The sequence below is a fragment of the Xyrauchen texanus genome, chromosome 13 (assembly GCF_025860055.1).
Source record: "Xyrauchen texanus isolate HMW12.3.18 chromosome 13, RBS_HiC_50CHRs, whole genome shotgun sequence".
Lineage (NCBI taxonomy): Eukaryota > Metazoa > Chordata > Actinopteri > Cypriniformes > Catostomidae > Xyrauchen > Xyrauchen texanus.
The window spans coordinates 25,384,492-25,403,995 of NC_068288.1; the positions used below are offsets into that span (position 1 = coordinate 25,384,492).

The 19,504-nt window shown below is 42.1% G+C and overlaps 1 protein-coding gene across 1 annotated transcript in view; it reads right to left on the reverse strand.

The window, feature by feature from the left end:
- The window catches only part of LOC127654086 (ribonucleoprotein PTB-binding 2-like), a 117,026-nt gene that overhangs the window by 35,695 nt on the left and 61,827 nt on the right, over window positions 1-19,504 (reverse strand). The window contains exon 4 of the mRNA XM_052141071.1: window positions 10,092-10,283. Within this exon, the coding sequence (XP_051997031.1) occupies window positions 10,092-10,283 (192 nt within the window). The remainder of the gene's footprint in view (window positions 1-10,091; window positions 10,284-19,504) is intronic.

Below are 19,504 nucleotides of genomic sequence, written 5' to 3' on the forward strand. Positions count from 1 at the left end.
TCTAAAAATGTAAACATAACATACTATGAGATAGTGTTCTATGCACATAGCAGTTATTGAGGTAGCAGACAGTTATAAAGTGACAGTAATTAAAGTGCAACTCAGGACACGTGTGTGTGTGTCAAACCAGTCTCTGAGTATTGAGGAGTCTGATGGCTTGGGGGAAGAAGCTGTTACACAGTCTGGCCGTGAGGGCCCGAATGCTCCGGTACCTCTTGCCAGAGGGGAGGAGGGTAAAGAGTTTGTGTGAGGGGTGTGTGGGTCGTCCACAATGCTGGTTGCTTTGCGGATACAGTGTTTTTTGTAAATGTCTTTGATGGAGGGAAGAGAGACCCCAATGATCTTCTCAGCTGTCCTCACTATCCTCTGCAGGGCTTTGCGGTCCGAAACGGTGCAAGTCCCAAACCAGGCAGTGATGCAGCTGCTCAGGATGCTCTCAATAGTCCCTCTATAGAATGTAGTGAGGATGGGGGTTGGGAGATGTGCTTTCCTCAGCCTTCGAAGAAAGTAGAGACGCTGCTGGGCTTTCTTGGTGATAGAGCTGGTGTTGAGGGACCAGGTGAGGTTCTCCGCCAAGTGAACACCAAGGAATTTGGTGCTTTTGACGATCTCCACAGAGGAGCCGTCGATGTTCAGCGGAGTGTGTTCACCTTGTGCTCTCCTAAAGTCAACAACCATCTCTTTTGTTTTGTCGACATTCAGGGACAGGTTGTTGGCTCTACACCAGTTCGTCAGCCGCTGCACCTCCTCTCTGTATGCTGACTCGTCGTTCTTGCTGATGAGACCCACCACGGTCGTGTCATTGGCGAACTTGATGATGTGATTCGAGCTGTGCATTGCTGCACAGTCGTGAGTCAGCAGAGTGAACAGCAGTGGACTGAGCACAAAGCCCTGGGGGGCCCCAATGCTCAGTGTGGTGGTGGTGGAGATGCTGTTCCCGATCCGGACTGACTGAGGTCTCCCAGTCAGGAAGTCCAGCATCCAGTTGCAGAGGGAGGTGTCCAGGCCCAGCAGGTTCAGCTTTCCAATCAGGTGCTGGGGAATGATTGTGTTGAATGCTGAGCTGAAATCTATGAACAGCATTCGAACCATGAGTCCTTATTGTCTAGGTGGGTGAGGGCTAGATGGAGGGTTGTGGTGATGGCATCGTCCGTTGAACGGTTTGAACGATACGCAAACTGCAGTGGGTCTAGTGAGGGGGGCAGCTGGGTCTTAATCTGCCTCATGACGAGCCTCTCGAAGCACTTCATGATGATGGGTGTAAGTGCGACGGGACGGTAGTCGTTGAGGCAGGACACTGAAGACTTCTTTGGCATGGGGATGATGGTGGTGGTCCATCAGCAGATTTTGTTAATTATAATACTAATAAACTAAAAATAGTAAAACAAGAAAAACAAATGCTTTAATACAGTTCTGTATAATGGCTACTTTCACACGGCAGCTGAATGTGGCCCAAATCAGATTTTTTCACACACATGCGACACAATTCTGTTAATTGGATGGCCATGTGAACAGCCACAAGTGCATTGAATCTGACATTTTCAAATACGTATCTGATTTTATCCAATGTGCCTACAATGTGAACAACTAGGTCAGATTTAATGTGATTTTTACATTAATCTATCACTTGATAGATTTCTGCCACATACATATCTTTTCTAGTTAATACATTCAGTTCTTTTTTAAGGAAAGAAAAACACAAGTTTCTATATTTCTCAAACTGTATCAAAAAGTGAATACAAGCAAGGCAGTGGAAATTTTAAATAATTTTTACCTTACAAATATGTTATGGCGTTTTTTCCTGCTGACTTTTGATTTTATGGTGTGTTTTGATCTTAAGTAATATTAAAGTCTTGAGCTTCTATGAAAATTAAATTATTTAAAAATAAGACAGCTTTTCTCCATTACTTTCTGACATATTATTAGATAGATAGAGTAGATATTAAGTGTCATATCCACTTTAAAAAACAAGTAATTACATTTTAAATGCAATTTAATACATTTCTAATATTACAATGATGAACATGCCAGAGTTACGCATACGTGCTCATGCTCAGGGAGTGTTATACGCAAGTGTCGGCTGTTCAGACCAGTATCTAATACGGGCTACATTTAAAATGTCAGGTGATCAAGCGTACAAAAAATTTCAGCAGTGGTGTGAGCGTAGCCTATGCTAACTTGGTGTTGCACAGTATACTGTTGCCACAATACTTATGCAGTACTCAAGCTTCAAAATACCAGTGGTACCACAATGTTTTTCATGACTTGCTTTTGTATGTATGGTAGAAATATTCCCAAACTGTAGAAGTATTTGGTTGCATTTTGTTGTGATGTGGCATTTTGTGGCTCAGACAGAACAGAACCATGGCATCTTGAGACATGCTTTTCCTGACAGTGTTTTAAAATGCTTTGCTGTGAAATTCTGTGAGATGCTGATAACAAAGACAAGACACAATGGCCAAATACCTCTACCTTAGTTACTTTCAGTGCTTGTTCACAATTCAAGTGCACACAGTGGCCACATTTACACAGCAGCAGAATACGGTTGTTAGACCTGTTTTGAGTGCTTAATACGGTTACGTTCACACACAGTTTGGTTATTTACAAAACTGACACCCGCAAATATTCTTGTCTCACAACTGCATTCTCTGCAAGCCTGTGCTAAGGGTGTGTATAATACCGACCCGGCCCCGCCCTCCGCCCTGTCACATTCCTCCCTCGTTCTCTCCCCCCCTCCTCTTTCCCTGGGAGAGGGCGTGTCCTAAGCCCCGTCTGCCAGCAGGTCATCCCCGTCTACCTGGATGAGGGAGGGGACAAGGGGAGCGAAACAGAAATATTAAAAATGGGGGGGTACTTCCTGTAACAGTGTAGTACCCCCCCAAAAAACGCTGTAAAATTTAAACGAGAGGGAAAAGGCCAACGTGGATCGGCAGTGAGAGAGAGAGGAGAGAGTGATCCACTTACATGCCAGTTCTCCGATACACCGTAGCTTGTTCCTCGGCCACTCCTCCACCCTCTAACGGATGACAGCCGCGTCTCTCTGGGCGGATCGGAGGCAGTCCTCCAGCCCCTGGCGGACGGAACGCCCCGCCACATTCTCGGGGAACAGGTTCTCCCGCTCCAGGCGGTCGGCAGCGAGCCCCTCCCCGCTCGCGGTCGGCGGTCTCAGACTCTGCCACGTTTCAGCAGCCGGTAGGGGACTCCTCCGTCCCTTGCAGCGGCCCTGACTGCTCCAGGTGGTCGGTTAGGAGCCCCTTCTGCCCTCACGGACGGCAGACGGCCGTGGCTGCTCCATTGGGGTGGATGGTAGTGGCGAGAACTCTACTATGGCGTATCCCTCCTCCTTCCCAGGTTTCGGCACCAGTGTAAAGCCGTTCCATGGAAAGGAGGAGGCGAGAACCGGCCTGGCGATATAAACAATATTTTAATGATTAACTTAAACAAAAGACAAACACAAACACATGACGGATATGTCCGCAGACGATCTCTCTCTCTCTCGTCGCACCACCGTCCGCAATTGGCCTTTATTCCCCTCGGAGGCTTAATTAGCCTGAAAAGGGACCGGGTGTGTATAATCACGACCCGGCCCTGCCCTCCGCCCTGTCACAGGCTGTCAAACCCAAACCCCGACTGTGTGAACGTAGCCAGTTTTAGCAAATACATATTTTTATCTTACCATAAAATAAATAAGTCAAATATTCTAATTTTCAATTTGACAGCCTTATTAATCAGCCTGCTGCCTTGTGCATATGGCCAAATCACAACTGTGCTGATATGTAGTAGAACTGCACTATCACTGTGTGATGCTGGTTAATTATTGTACATATATTTAAGCAATATCACACAAGCAAGAGTGCGACATGGCCCTACAACAGCAATGCTGCCACAGGCCGAGTGCCATAGGTAATCCCATCAGTGCTGATTTAGGGCCATATAGCATGATTGGGAGTGTGATATTGCTTATATACAACAGTTCAATGAACAAGTAAGGAAAAAATTAGGAAAAGCTGAGTATGGTCATAAAAAACACAGTTGTGGATGGAACTATTTTCTGGTTCAAACCAAATGATGTGTCCAAGCCTTCGTTAGTAATTCAAAAATGTCACTTCAGAAAAAGTATCACGGCTTGTGCTGTTTCTACCAAGTTATTGGATAAACAAGGATGGATGTGTGCGCACGTGTGTGTGTGTGAGAGAGAGAGATAGAGAGAGATGGAGTGTGTGAGATCACCTGTTGCCACACCCAAGCAGAGATGCTGTCAGCTTTCTGAAGATCAGCTTTCTCAGTGGAAAAGAAGCCATCCAAGGGGGATGTATTTCTCCCTATTTCACAGCAGCCGATGCGCAAGAGTCATTCACTATAGAAACCGCAATGTCCTCCACCATTTTAAACGGCATGTCCTCTCCAATATGGAAACTCCGGTAAGAGGTAAGAGCCTTGAGTTCTGTAATTAGTCAGTCTGTTGTGTCTCTCAGATGTGATGAGCCTTAATTAGGGCCGGGTTATCGAGTTTGATACATTTTAGGCACCGACCGAATTGCCTCTAAACAATCGAGTATCAAAAAAGTTCTTGTCGTTCGTTACCAAATTTCGATACCTAAGGCATTAAACTCAACGTCAGTGATAAGCATGTAGCATGCTAGATGTGCCCAAATCTAAAAGTGCTGGTGATTGTCTGTGGTTAGGCATCAAGGAAAAACACTAGTTTGCACCGGAGATGCGGTGTAGTGTGTATATGTCCCGACCCCCATAGGTGTAAAAGATGTGGAAAAGATCAAATGTGTGGCTACATTTCACCAGGCTCGATGCCAACAGTGCAATGCAATATTTGTGACAAGATAATTGCTGTCAAGACCGGCAGCATGACAAATCTGATGAAGCACTTGATAGTGCATGGAATAAACTTAAGAGCAGAAAGTTGCTCCATCTTCGATTGCAAGAACACCAAGCCAGTGCAGTCATCCTCTCAGCATCCTTCTTCAACATACCCACCACATGAGTCCGCCTCCAAAACTATTGATGAATGCAGTGGCGCTATGACTTGGACTTGGACAGGTAAGGTTAACGTTTAGCAAACAAACCAACAAACAAAATCAGTTAACTTATAATGTTACATGCTTGTGTACTTGTTAAATGAACATTTCTGTGCACGGTGAGACAGTCCTATAAACTAGGACCTATGTAACTTTAGATATTGTTTGGATGTATGCTATAGATAACTAGATAAATCGATGCTAAAATGCTTCAAGGTTGACAGTAACTGATCAAGTTTAACTCACATTAAACTAGTTATCTGTTAAATCGTGCTTATCCTTAGGGTCGGCTGAATTAATAGTTTAGCTTTATTGTTTTTTTTTCTTCCTCTACATTAATGTTATAGCCTCTGCCCCAGCCGACCCTGGCATGAGGAGACCAGAAGGCTCAGGAGATGAGTCTTTAAGTTTGTAAAAAAAGTCAACAAACTGGAAAAATAAAACCAAAGTTTTTTGAGGTAATATGCAATGTTTGTAATCTTGTTAAAACGGATTTCAAAACATGGGTATTAAAAATGTCTTGTTTAGGAATGGGTATCAGAGTCAAGATATCGGTATCGGAAATTTTTTAACAATACCCAGCCCTAGCCTTAATGCTGAAGTTGTTTGTTTCAAGCCGTTTAAAGTGATCACAGAGCACTGTTGTATGTAAACATGGACTGATGCTGACTTACTTCATGTCACCTAACTGGCTCATGTTGCACATATAAATGTTCTTTTGCCACCACCTGGTGGCTAACATATGTAATGTAAATAAAAAAAATACATGTAAAAAGAGACACATACAGTAGCTCTTAACACATATGCACTGCTCTTACACTTTAGTTTAGAATGGCACAAACACAAGCTGAGTGATACACACAGTGAAACGTCAGAGTGCTGATGGTGTGAGACCATCAGTGCGACGACTGGAACTAAATGTTGTATATTTATGTTCTCCTGAAAAGAGCCCAAAATGCTGTTGGTCCACAGAAACATACTAATACTCAAAAGTTTTTGTCTTGTCAAATCTTTATCTGGGATGTTATTCCCTGGCTGTGAGAGAGCATGTGTGTGTATGTGTATTTGCTGGCAGGGGGGACATGCTTGCAGACATGCAGAACTCTTGATTAGATCTCTGATGTCTGCTAGAGGTGTGGATTAATTCCAACCACACGCCAACTCCATCTGCTTACTACTATTCCCACACCCACATAGACGAGCACTCTTGTACTTATATACAGTATGAATTTTCTGCAAAAAGACCAGCTTAGCTCATGAATTTCCATGCTGTTCAATACTTATTTATGCTGGTTTGGTGCTGGTGGACCAGCACTGTCACTGAAGGGAGTGGTTGATGGAGAAAGGGATTGGAGAGACAGTTGGCTTATCACTATTTGAGGATAGCAAAAGCAGGCAGGGCCAATTCTTACATCATGTCCCCCTGTATGGAGCTTCAGAGATGGATTAGCAGTGAGCTCAGTTTCTGATATGCGCTTCCAAAGTGCCATAAACTACAGCTCAAACGTTCTGTTCTCTCTACCATTAAACAAATCTACATTAACTGAATATACATATATTGGCACAGCAACATCTGATGGCTTATTGTGAGTCATGTGAAGTACTGTAACTCTAATCAAATATAAACACCCTGAACAATCTCGATTCTCACTTGGATGACAAGAAATGAGGCCCAGCAGAGGCAAAGCAAAGCCAGTCTGCCTCGCCTCTAATTGAAGATGACTGATCCAACCAGTGGGCAAGTATCCTTGCAAGTATCCTATAGAGTAGAGACAGTAAAGACACCTGCTAGTCCCCAAGCAGCGCTAAATTTATATCGCTACACTCACACATGAAAGCAGAACCCCGTCAAGGGAAGGTTTGTGCCCTCACAGTCTGTGTGAGTGGTACAGTGGTTCAGAGTACAGTGATGCTTGTGGCTCAGAGGGGAGGACTTCCTGGGAAATGTCAGCTTGCATTTGCTCTATTTGGCATGACATTTTCTGAAGGAAAAATTGGGGAAGTAGATGGAGTGAGGGAGAAAGTTGAGTGAGGAGAGGAGCATAAAGCATTCCATTAAAGAATCAAAAGGAATAGAAATCACAGTATTGTGGCTTTTAGTCTATGTCTATAAGTTTTGAGGAGAAGAAATATAATGAACTCCTAAAAGATAATAATAATAATAATAATAATAATAATAATAATAATAATAATGCTGATTTAAATGTTACAGTCTTTCCTCTCCTGGAAAACAGACCAAGAATACTTATAGCTTGCAGGGACGTATCTGAATTTTGATAAATAAATAAAAATGCTCTCTTGAATGAGAATGTCCCATATCCTTAAACATCCTGTCTATGACTAATAATAGTAAGTAGCAAATCATGGTTTTCCTGAACTGTGACTTAAATGGCTATTGGCTATTAAAAAAGGTTAAGCCATTAAATATGTACCGTTTCAATAGGAAATACATCAACACAGTAAAGGCAACTGCATTTGTCATTCATGTCATGGGGTCTTTAAACATATTCCACCTGAACCAGATATTTTCCTTGCCGTGAATCAATTACATTTTTTAAACTAATAAATCACACATTTTACTGTGATTAATTGCTTTAAATTATGGTACATAATACATTCCAACAAATATTTTAAATATTATAATAAATAGGCTATATTTACTTTATAGTTTTTGTTTATTCATGATTTATTTAAATTATTTACATATGTACGTTATTTTTTCTTCTTTCTTTCTTTTTACGGATAGAGTTCCTTAGACACATTTACATTTTACATGCAGACGCTTTTATCAAAAGCGCACTTATTACAGGGCCAATCCCCCTGGAGCAACCTGGAGTTAAGTGCCTTCCTCAAGGACACAATGGTGGTGGTTGTGGAAATCAAACCGGCAACCTTCTGCTTACCATTTCTGTGCTTTAGCCCACTACGACACCAACACACCAAACCAGACACATTTTTACAGGTATTTATATTTTATACAAGTATAGGTATACATGCCATAAAATCAGTGAGCATTGCTGTACTTACAATCTGGACAAAAGTTACTGGTGTTTTACAGGGGACTTCTTTTTAACAATTGGATCAAATGGGCAGATTAATTTTATATCCAACTATATTGGCAAGAGAAACTAAAGTGCACTTTGTCAATATATTATTAGACACTATCAGTGTTGGGTGTAATGCATTACTAAGTAATTCATTACTGTAATTAAATACATTTTTCATTGAAAAATAAAAGTAAGGGACTCTTAATTTTTTTTTGTAATTTAATTACAGTTACTTCTGATGTAACTGCATTAAAAACTGTATAGACCCTAGAACAATTCTATATAAAACAATAGTGAATTTATAATTGGAATCCCAATGAACAACTAGGGACAACTTTCTCCTACAGCGTGAAGTTTCAGAAAGTAAAAAAAAAAAACAACGGATACTGCAATATGTGTAATTATTTAGAAATGAATAATAACAAAATGAAAATAAATGAATACATAACAAAGATTAATGTTCACACGTTGCATGGTGCCACAATGTACTGTATCTTACATAAAAAATGAAGAACCAAATTGAAAACGAGATAAAGAGGAACACCGTTTAAGGTATTTTTGGATTGTCTGAAAAAAAAAAAACCTTTGTACTAACAAAACATCAGTGTGAACATGAAAGACCATGACAGTGAATGTGTATGTGTGTGTGTGTGTGTGTGTGTGTGTGTGTATGTGTTTGTGTGTTTGCGTGGGCTGTATTCATTAGTTCCTTTCTTTAAAGAAATTAAAATAGGTCTGTGAAAATGTTGCATCGACACACTCACTCGCATGTCTTTTACATTTGTGGTTCTCAACTGGTGGGTCACGACCCAAACTGGGTTGCAGGTCTGTTCTGAGAGGGCCAGCAGGGAAAAACAATGTTAAATGCAAATAATAAAATGCAAATAAAGCTAAGCACATAATAAAGCATGGTAATGATTACAAAATAAATAGGCATTCAACTTTTAAGAAAATGCTTCTTATATATTTTGCTGGTAACATCAAAGAGATCAAATGCATAAAAAATAATATAAAAAATAAAAATTATTTAGCTGCACATTCATCTGTTACTTGGTAGAAGATAGCCAACTTATGCCGATGCCAACAGGGACAGGTTGCGTGGAATGCACTCATTCTGGAAAACCATGAACAAAACAACAACTACTACTTGTGCTGTAAATTAGCAGCAAACTTTTCCATGTTTAAAATTAAAGACATCCATGAAATGTAAATCTTTGTGGCTTTTAGTCCATGTTTTTTTTTTTTCCTTTGATGCCATAAAAATAATAATGATAAAATAAATATTTAGCAGACATACACATTTTATATTTAGAAAAGGGATGCACCTACTGTTTACGGAATTTCAGCGCTGAAACTGATAACCAATAATTCACAGCTCATTGTGAATTATTGGTTCACGACAATAATTAATAATTAATTAATAGTTACGACAGTAACCATGACGTTTACTTTTTGTACAATACATTTTTTTTTATACTATGTTGGGTTACTACTTGTTGTCCAATTTATGTCATTAAGCAAAACTAGTTGAGAACCACATTGTTAGAATACATCAGCTAACTTACATTTATGTATTTGGCAGACGCTTTTATCCAAAGCGACTTACAGCGCACTTATTACAGGGACAATCCCCCTGGAGCAACCTGGAGTTAAGTGCCTTGCTCAAGGACACAATGGTGGTGGCCGTGGGGTTAGAACCTGCAACATTCTGATTAACAGTCCTGTGCTTTAGCCACTACGCCACCATCCTACTATTTTTTACCTGTGTGATGCTCATGTGTTTTAGGACAGGCTGCTGGTTTATGTGGATCTGTCCAGCAGTGTTTAAATAACCCTGCGGTTTATTTCAGGCCTAGGAACTGCAGCAGAGTGCTGGAGATGTCTGAAACAGCAGGGTTCCTATGAATACTGTAATTAAACAGAACATGTGTGTGTGTGCGTGTGTTCAAGTGGGCACATGAGCATGTGAGAAACACTCTTGCTGTTTCATAATAAAGAATGTGTTACTCACCACGCCTTGAGCAGCGATGAGGGCAGCAAGGGTACTGCGTCCAGTCGTTCCTGGAGGACAGAGACACAGGCGTATCTCCTGACCCTGGATCAGCTGTCTGTCCATCTCCTGCAGCACCGCTTCAGCTTGTTCCGCCGTCTCATACTCCACCACAGCGAAACCCCGCACTGGACTGCCCTCATCCTGTGCCAGCTAAAGCACACGCGCACACACACACACACACACACACACACACACACACACACAAACAGTCAGGACTCAACAGGATTTATTCTATTTATCATTTATTTGTATACAAGAAATAACATATATAGTATATATTACTGTATATAAAGTATATACAGTGCAAAATTCTTAGGTGCATCATATTCTTCACAAACTGATATTTTACATATTCTGCTTTAGTGTATCAGTAGGAAATATACATTTTAGATTTCAACATTCCTTTTACAAGTAAAATTGAATAGAAGAAGAACAGGAAGCCCTAAAACAGATGATAAGGCCCCACAGAGCACATATCTCAACATCATCGGGTCAGTATGGGATTGATAAGCTTGGAACATCCTATCTGCCAACAACCAAGAAAAACTGTGTCCACGTGTGTTAGATTGGTGCTGTTTTGAAGGGAAAGGTGGTCACACCAAATATTGTTTTAGCTTTATTTTTTGTTAACTGGACTTTGTATGACATTTATTGATAAATGAAAACTATTTATGGTATTATTTTTGAAGACATCCTCACTATGCAACACTTTTGTTGTGGAACATAAAGCTTTTGCACAGTACTGTGTGTGTACACACACAGCTCTGGAAATAATGAAGAGAACACTGAGAATTAAGAGAACACATAGGTATGTGTTTGAGTACAATAACATTTTTTGTTTTGTTCTATAAAATACTGACAACATTTCTCCCTAATTCCAAATACAAATTTAAAGCATTTATTTGCATAAAAAGACAACTGGTCAAAATAACAAAAAAGATGCAGTGTTTTCAGACCTCGAATAATGCAAAGAAAACAAGTTTATATAAATGTATTCATTAAAGATGAATCTGCCCGATTCCAGCCTAAAGGTGCGTACACACTGCCAGCGACTTTGTCGCTGCAGGTCGCCAGTAGCTGGCGGTGAAGTCGCTAGTGGGTGTTCCCACTACTGGTTGCCTAGTAACATTTATAAATGACATTCACGGATGTCATTCTATTGCTGTTGACAGCGAATCTCTTTTCTTGCCACTAAAAACAAACATTTCAGAGGGAAAAGTCTAAATATAAATGGAATCAGTACATAAAATGCTTTACTGGCGTGCTGTTTGCCATAGCAGCTGTTTATCTGCGGCGAAAATGCAAATGCCGGTCTGTCTGGGTCCATAAAATCCCCGCGATCTCAGATACACCTTTCCACGCAGTATTTTTCTTAAAAATGTCCTTGTAAGTGGGAAGAGACATATCATAGAGCACTGGAAAATTTCTAACAGCAAGAATTAGTCTTTCATCCATCTTTCCGTTACTGCAGGAGTTGAGAGAGAGAGAGAGAAGGATCACGTGAGCTCTCCCGTCGTCTCTCCTATTGGCTGTCGCTTCTGTTAGTCGCTCTTCATTTGAATAAAGTTGATTTGTCGCGTCGCTGGACATGCCCACATCTAGCGCCAACGGTCGCGACAGCTCGTGTCGCCGGAAGTCGCTGTGCTCGCATTGAAAATGAATGGTATGGAGTCGCTGTCGCGCGATGTCGCTGGCAGTGTGTACGCACCTTTACTGATGCACAACCAGACCATCACCGATCCTCAACCTGGTTGTCTAATGGTTAGACGGAAACCTGGAGAGGCCTTCAAGCCAAGTCTCGCACACACTGTGAAATTTGGTGGAGGATCGTTGATGATCTTGGGGTGCGCTTCAGCAGATTCATCTTTGTGAAGAATGCATGAATCAAGCCAAGTACAAGGTTATCCTGGAAGAAAACATGCTTCCTTCTGCTCTGGCAATGTTCCCCAACTATGATTATTTGTTTTTCCAGCAGGACAATGCCAGGTCAATCAAGGTGTGGATGGAGGACCACCGGATCAAGACTCTGTCATGGCCAGCACAATTATGTCATAAGTTTCAGTTAGTCAAAATTCACATTCCAGAGGTTTTCAATGGGGTTCTGGAGATTGTCCAGACCTGAACCCCATTGAAAACCTCTGGAATGTGAATTTTGACTAACTGAAACTTATGACATAATGCAATTCAATAGAATTCACAACAACAATTTTCAATGCATCAAAGCAATTTATTTCAAGCCCTGATAGTGAGTCAGTCCACTGTCAGCCATCTTTGGAACACTCTCAGGAGGCTATTTCCGGTCATGCCAGTTCAGCTCCTATCTACTTGAATGGAGAAAGACCAAAATCTCAAAAACAGTTGGTCAATATTACGATCAAAGTATATATTTCAAATCAGCAGTAAAATTTGACAATACTGGAATCATAGTCTTTACCTCATATTACGCAAAAAAAAATTAAATTTTCCCTGCTTGTATAGCTAATGCGCATGTGCCTTCTAAAGTTGATTGACAGGTGATATATGTATCTAAAAGATGATTGGCTCTTTTAACTGTAAGGCGGGACTTTCTTTCTACATCCGTTGACCGTTGGGGGTGAGCTCCTTGGTTAAGTGCTCCAATTTCTCCCATTCATTTTAACAGAAATAGCCCATCTCTTGCTAAATAATCTCTAGAAATCAACCCACATCTTGCCAAAAGACAAGAATGTGTGACATTACCCAAAGTTATACATTGCTTTTTATGAATAAAACAACTATTTTATGAAACAAGAAAATGAACTATTTCATACATTTGAATTAAAATTCTCAACTGTATATTTCCAAAATGATGGAAGCAAAATAAATCTACGATGACTAAGATACACAGCTACATATTTATCATATGCAGAGCCTCAAGGAATCCATTGATTTGTGTCTTCTGGTGTTAATTATTGAGTGGCCTGCAGCTAAAGGACATGCTTTATGACTATGACATCTAGCATGAGAAACAAATCACCACTGCATGCTTTGAAATCAGAAAGAAAATGGAGTTTCATTAATGAGTATTGTTCATGTAGGAAACATGTCTATTTCCATATATGCATAGGTGAGACGGGTTATTTATCAAAAAGGCTATTTCCCCATCTGTCCTTCACTTCGACATTGTGTCGAAGAAGCTACAGTAGGGGGTCTCTCTTGAGAGCCTCGCGCATCTCTGAACTTGAGAAAAGGCCAATGAGAAATTAGCAGACAGAATTTGCATGTCCCTCCCCCGGACATACGGGTATAAAGGGAGGGAAATATGCATCTGTCCATTCAGATTTTTCCTTCGGAGCCGAGCAGTTGTGTGATCAGCGAGCTGTATTGACCGACTGTTTTACTCATCTCTACAAGAGCGTATGCTGTTGGATCTACGGCGCATATCAGCGGCTTTCTCCTTCTCTGCACAACAGTACAGCTTTGCCCCTGGGCGCTTCGACAGCGCTTCTAAAAGAGAATATTTCCTAAAAGAGTGTATTTCTCTAAAAGAGAATACACAGCAGAGTTGAACATCCTTTTCAGGACACATCTTTATAAAGATGCCCTTCTGCCCCTGTGTAGTTCCTGGATACGGTTGAGTTCTCTCCGCTCCTGACGGTCACAGATACTGCCTCATGTGTCTGGGCAGCGATCAAACTGAGGCAGCATTTGTGGATGGTTTGTGTTCTCACTGCGAGAACCTTACCATGGCAACGTTGCTGTCGCGGCTTTCCTTCTTAAAGAGGAACGCCACTCCAGCCATCCCCCGCATCACTCCTTCTTCCCACGGGATTGAGGACGATGGGCTGGCGATGGAGGTGATTTGGGGATGGCAGCGTGCTTGGTTTCACCGGTTAGATCCCCACGAACCACCAGCCCCCAAGCAAGCTTGTTGACTTTCGTGCTGGCTCAGGGTGACAGCTGATCGCCTCACAGCCAGTCTGCTTATCCCATTGAGCCCCCCGAGCTGGATGACGAGCTCACCGCTGCATCAGAGAGCGTTCCGGCGTCTGACGTTGAAGACTTGATTAGATTGCCACCCTCGGGTCAGCACGTCCAGTCTGAGGCCGACGCCCAGATGGCCTCAGACTGGCACATGGACATCGGAGCAACCGGTGTTCGTGTCTACCATCGCCAGACACTGTTAAAATATAAGATTCATGCAACAACCAAGCTGCATGATGATCTGCAGGAGTTGCTACGTGGACTCGGCTTGCTGCGGAGACCAGGCCTCGAGTCCTTGGTGTCGCCTGGTGCTGGTGCCCGGGGGAGTGAGGTGTGCGAGGAAGCGAAAGCCCGGTAAGAGGGCGGGGGTCCATGCTACGCTAAAAACAAACCCTAGCCGGCCAGCTATCCCATCTATCCTGCTCTCAAATGTTTGCTCCCTGGACAATAAACTGGACTACATCTGACTCCAGCAGACTACACAGCGTGAGCTTAGAGACTGCTGCGTCTTTGTATTCAAGGAGACGTGGCTCAGCGACAGAGTTCCGGACGCCGCCATTCAGCTAGACAGGCTCGCCTCGTTTCGTGCCGACAGAAATGCAGCTCTGAGTGGTAAGACTCTATAAGCCTTGTGTGTTTACATCAACACGGAATGGTGCAATAATTCTATGCTAGTCTCTAGTTACTGCTCATCGCTGGTGGCTCTTGTGACTGTTAGATGCAGACCATTTAATTTACCACGGGAATTCACCACTGTTATTATAACCGGAGTTTACATTCCCCCCAGCACTAATGCTAAGGAAGCGCTCTGTGAACTGTATGGGGCTATGAGCGAACTGCAGAACGCTCACCCTGACGGACTGTTTATTGTCACCAGAGCTTTCAACCATGCATACTGGGTGGAGCCCCGCCCCCACCTCGGCTACTCAGACCACATCTCTATTATGCTAATTCCAGCATACAGACCGCTCATCAGATGCACAAAACCGATCCAGAAGCAGGTGAAAACCTGAACAGCAGGAGCCATCTCTGCTCTTCAGGACTGTTTTGAGTGTACTGACTGGCACATGTTCAGGGAGGCTGCAACATATGGTGACTCTACCAACTTGGAGGAATATGCAGCATCAGTGACCAGCTACATCAGCAAGTGCATTGATGATGTCACCTTCTTCAAGACCATCACCACACGCTCCAACCAGAAGCCGTGGATGACTGCAGAAGTGCATGCGCTGCTGAGGACCCGAGATTCCACCTTCAGAGCAGGCGACAAGGCTGCCCTAAGAACAGCGAGGGCCAAACTGTCCCGGGCCATCAGAGAGGCAAAGTGCGCACACGCCTAGAGAATCCACAGTCACTTCCAGGACAGCCGCGACACGCGGCGCATGTGGCAGGGCATCCAGGCCATCACCAACTACAGGACAACATCAGTTGCCTGTGACAAAAATGCCACCCTTCCAGATACGCTGAACAACTTCTACGCCAGGTTTGAAGCATCACCTGGCGGAGAACCTCACCTGGTCCCTCTACAACAGCTCTATTACCAAGAAAGCCCAGCAGCGTCTCTACTTTCTTCGAAGGGTGAGGAAAGCACATCTCCCAACCCCCTTCCTTGCTACATTCTATAGAGGGATTATTGAGAGCATCCTGAGCAGCTGCATCACTGTCTGGTTTGGGACTTGCACCGTTTCGGACCGCAAAGCCCTGCAGAGGATAGTGAGGACAGCTGAGAATATCATCGGGGTCTATCTTCCCCAAAGACATTTACAAAAAACACAGCATCCGCAAAGCAACCAGCATTGTGGATGACCCCACACACCCCTCACACAAACTCTTCACCCTCCTGCCATCTGGCAAAAGGTACCGAAGCATTCGGGCCCTCACAGCCAGACTGTGTAACAGCTTCTTCCCCCAAGCCATCAGACTCCTCAATACGCAGAGACTGGACTGACACACACACACGTGTCCTGAGTTGCACTTTAATTATTGTCACTTTATACCTGAATGCTACCTCAATAACTGCTATGTGCATAGAACACTATCTCATAGTATGGTATGTTTACATTTGGCATTTTTAGAAACTGTCATCTTTTTGCACTACTGTGTACTGGTCGGCGCTGTTCTGTCTCTCACTGTGCCCATTGTCCTGTTAATTTAATTTATTGTACTGTCTCATATTTTATGCACACATTTGCACGTGCACTTTATATAGGTATGTTATTTAGTCTGTGTAGTCGCATGTGGTTCTGTTTGTCCTATGTTGTTTTATGTAGCACCATGGTCCTGGAGGAACGTTGTCTCGTTTCACTACGTACTGTACTAACTGTATATGGTAGAACGACAATAAAAACCACTTGACTTGACTTGGGTGATGTGTGCAATGGGCACGCAGCTGCTGGCTCCTGGAAAGGGCCCCCGCTGCATTGGCACATCAACTGCCTAGAGTTGCTGGCTGTATTCCTTGCCCTGCGGAGGTTTCTCCCGCTAATTCGGGTCAAGAACATCTTGATCCGCTCAGACAGCACCGCAACGGTAGCATACATAAATCGCCAAGGCGGCGTGCGCTCTCGTCATATGTCACAACTCACCTGCCATCTTCTCCTTTGGAGCCAGCAGCAACTCAGGTCGCTGCGCGCCACTCACATCCCGGGCAACCTCAACATGGCAGCGGATGCGCTGTCGCAACAAGGTACGCTCAGTCTACTATGTTATGAAGGCTTAAAGGCTTAAAGAGAAAGGTTTGGTCAGGTTGGGGCATGTTGTCACATTTTTAATCAAGACATGTTGTCCATTGTATTTTAAATGTCAAACATTCTTGCAATTTATTAATTACAATATTTGTTGACCAAATCAATGTTTTGATATTTTTATGTCACCTTTTCCTTTTTTTATTGTTTAATGTACAATTTATTTCGATTTGTTCCTTATAACTGTTCTCCTTGCAGACGTATATTTAAAAATGGTGGTTGTGATGGTGGGGACACCTTCTCCCATCACCCCACAATGTTCACATGAAACCACTGGTTTAGTGGCAAGTTCCATTGTGACAACTTGCCACATAGAGTGTGACAATATGCCCCATTATTGGGACATCTTGTCACAAAGGTTAACGTGTGTTCAATAAACTGTATCTATTTTTCCGGGACAAGAATGGAGACAATATCTTCAGTTTATTTGTTGCCAAGACTTTAAGATTTAGGCCATGCAAAAAAGTTTACTTTTAAATGTTAACCCACCCTGAGAAATGTTCACTGAAAAAAAATGTGTGACAACTATAGCCCTCATAGCCCATACATGAATCTACGATAATACCAACTCTGAATTCCAGTTTGCTCTTTTTCGTCTGTATATTTTTGGAGCTGTCCGATATAAAAATAATATCATTAAAACATTATGGTATTTTTTGTGGGAAAGATGGTTGCTGTAGATTTAGACAAAATCTATGAAGGCAGTGCAGGAATCTAAAGTGTGATTAGGTAACTATTTTATCGTATACAAATATCCTAGTTTGTTGTTCAGAAACTATCGCTACACTGATTTAGGTGAGGAGAAGCCACCCAGTTCCATTACCTGCAGTTATTGGTTTTGCAACAACAACAACCATTAAACTATAATTAATATACAAGAACTACAGTAGATTTTCACATGGGTGAAAAAAGCAAAGTATCACTGGATGTCTATGCTGAGTCAGTGTAAATAGCCGTTCATTGCTAACTTGTCAAAAGCAGCGATGATGTCATTTCATAGTTCCATTAATCCAGATCTAAATCTAGACTCTGTCTCTGGGCTGAGTTTCTGGAAAGCAAGTCAATTCCTTGTTAATAATTCATTCCATGACTCTTGAAGGGAAGGAACGGAGGTCTGACTTTTAACCTGCGAGGTCAGATTTGCTGCTGCCTTTAAAAATGGACTGTGAATGATTTGCTATATGAAATGTTAAACTTACATACTCTCTCACATACAGTGGCCCCACACAAGTATTTAGTCACTTTAGACACACTTAAATTATGGCATTAGATAACAAAACCTCAAAACAACTGGCAAAATGCCTGTTTGATGGCTTACTATTGCCAAATGCAAGACATCCATACATAATTAAGTGTGGCTTAAGTATCCAAATATTTACTGGAGCCACCTAACACAAACAAACATATTAAATCAAATTCCACACAAGCACATTTAACGCTAAAGTGATTCACCAGGCTGTTTATTTACAAATATGCTACGAATTCTCTAATTCCCATCACAATTATCAGACAGTGTTTTTGAATCTCACAGACCTTATGAGGAGCCACACAGGGAATCAAGAACATTTACAAGGTGAGCCTGAGTAAACACACACACACACACACTCTCTCTCCAGATGTGTTTTAAGGTGCTACCTTTCATCAATGTGCGTCATTTCTTTCAATTGGCCACTGGGGAGACCAGCGGCGCGCCTTCAAAACATCTTCACCAACTGTCAAGGACTGATCAGTGGAAAGAACTGCCTCCTCTACATTCAGTTACCCTCTATGTATACTAGTGGCTTTTAAAAATTCAGCAAACTACATTCAAATTATTGATTTGGCTGGTGTAGGCTGTTTCCCAAAGTATTAGGGGCCTTTCAGACCGAACGTGTTAAAATGGAACAGAATGCAGGTGTCTCGAGACTGATGTTTACTAGGGATGCGCACAGTTAAGTATTTAACATTCGGTTATCTGTAATGTTTCACAAACAATTAATCGGTTTTCTTCGTACATGGGAATAAATAAGATTATTACAATGGAATTTCCTCAACATTACTCAACATAGCAGCAAATAAAAGTGCACAGTGAATTATGTACCTAAATAACAAAATAGCAATACAAAGATCTTCAAGTGATAATATCACACAAACAAATCTCGTCAAACAAAAAAACATAAAACTTGCAAGCCTGTATTGTTGCTTGATATCTGCATGGGCAGGTTCAAATTTCTTTGAGGCAGCGCAGCCTCTTCAGGTGCATAGATTTTTAAATAGTTTAAAAACAAATGACATTGAGCTAATTATTTTTATATTGTCAAGATGGATTGCTTTCAAACCAACAAACCATACAGGAATTCACACAAACCACATCCAAAGACCACCTTTTCAAGTGGACACCTGAGTTTGGTGTGCACCCAAGTTCGGTAAAATGCTTTTACACCACTCTAATGGAAGTCAAATGGACTTGGGTCTGCACCAAATAACAATGAGTGAACAAATGAACAGATAACGTGCCACTGAATGAAAAAAAAGATGGAGAATAAAGAGAGTACACGAAGAGACAGGATGCTGAAAGAATGTAAGTGGAAGAGATGAACACAGACTGATTAAAGGACAGAGACAGAAAGGAGTGAGATCAAGGAAGGTGTGATAGAAAGAGGCAAAGAGAAAGGGAAAATGGACTAGGCAGCAAAAACTCAGTCA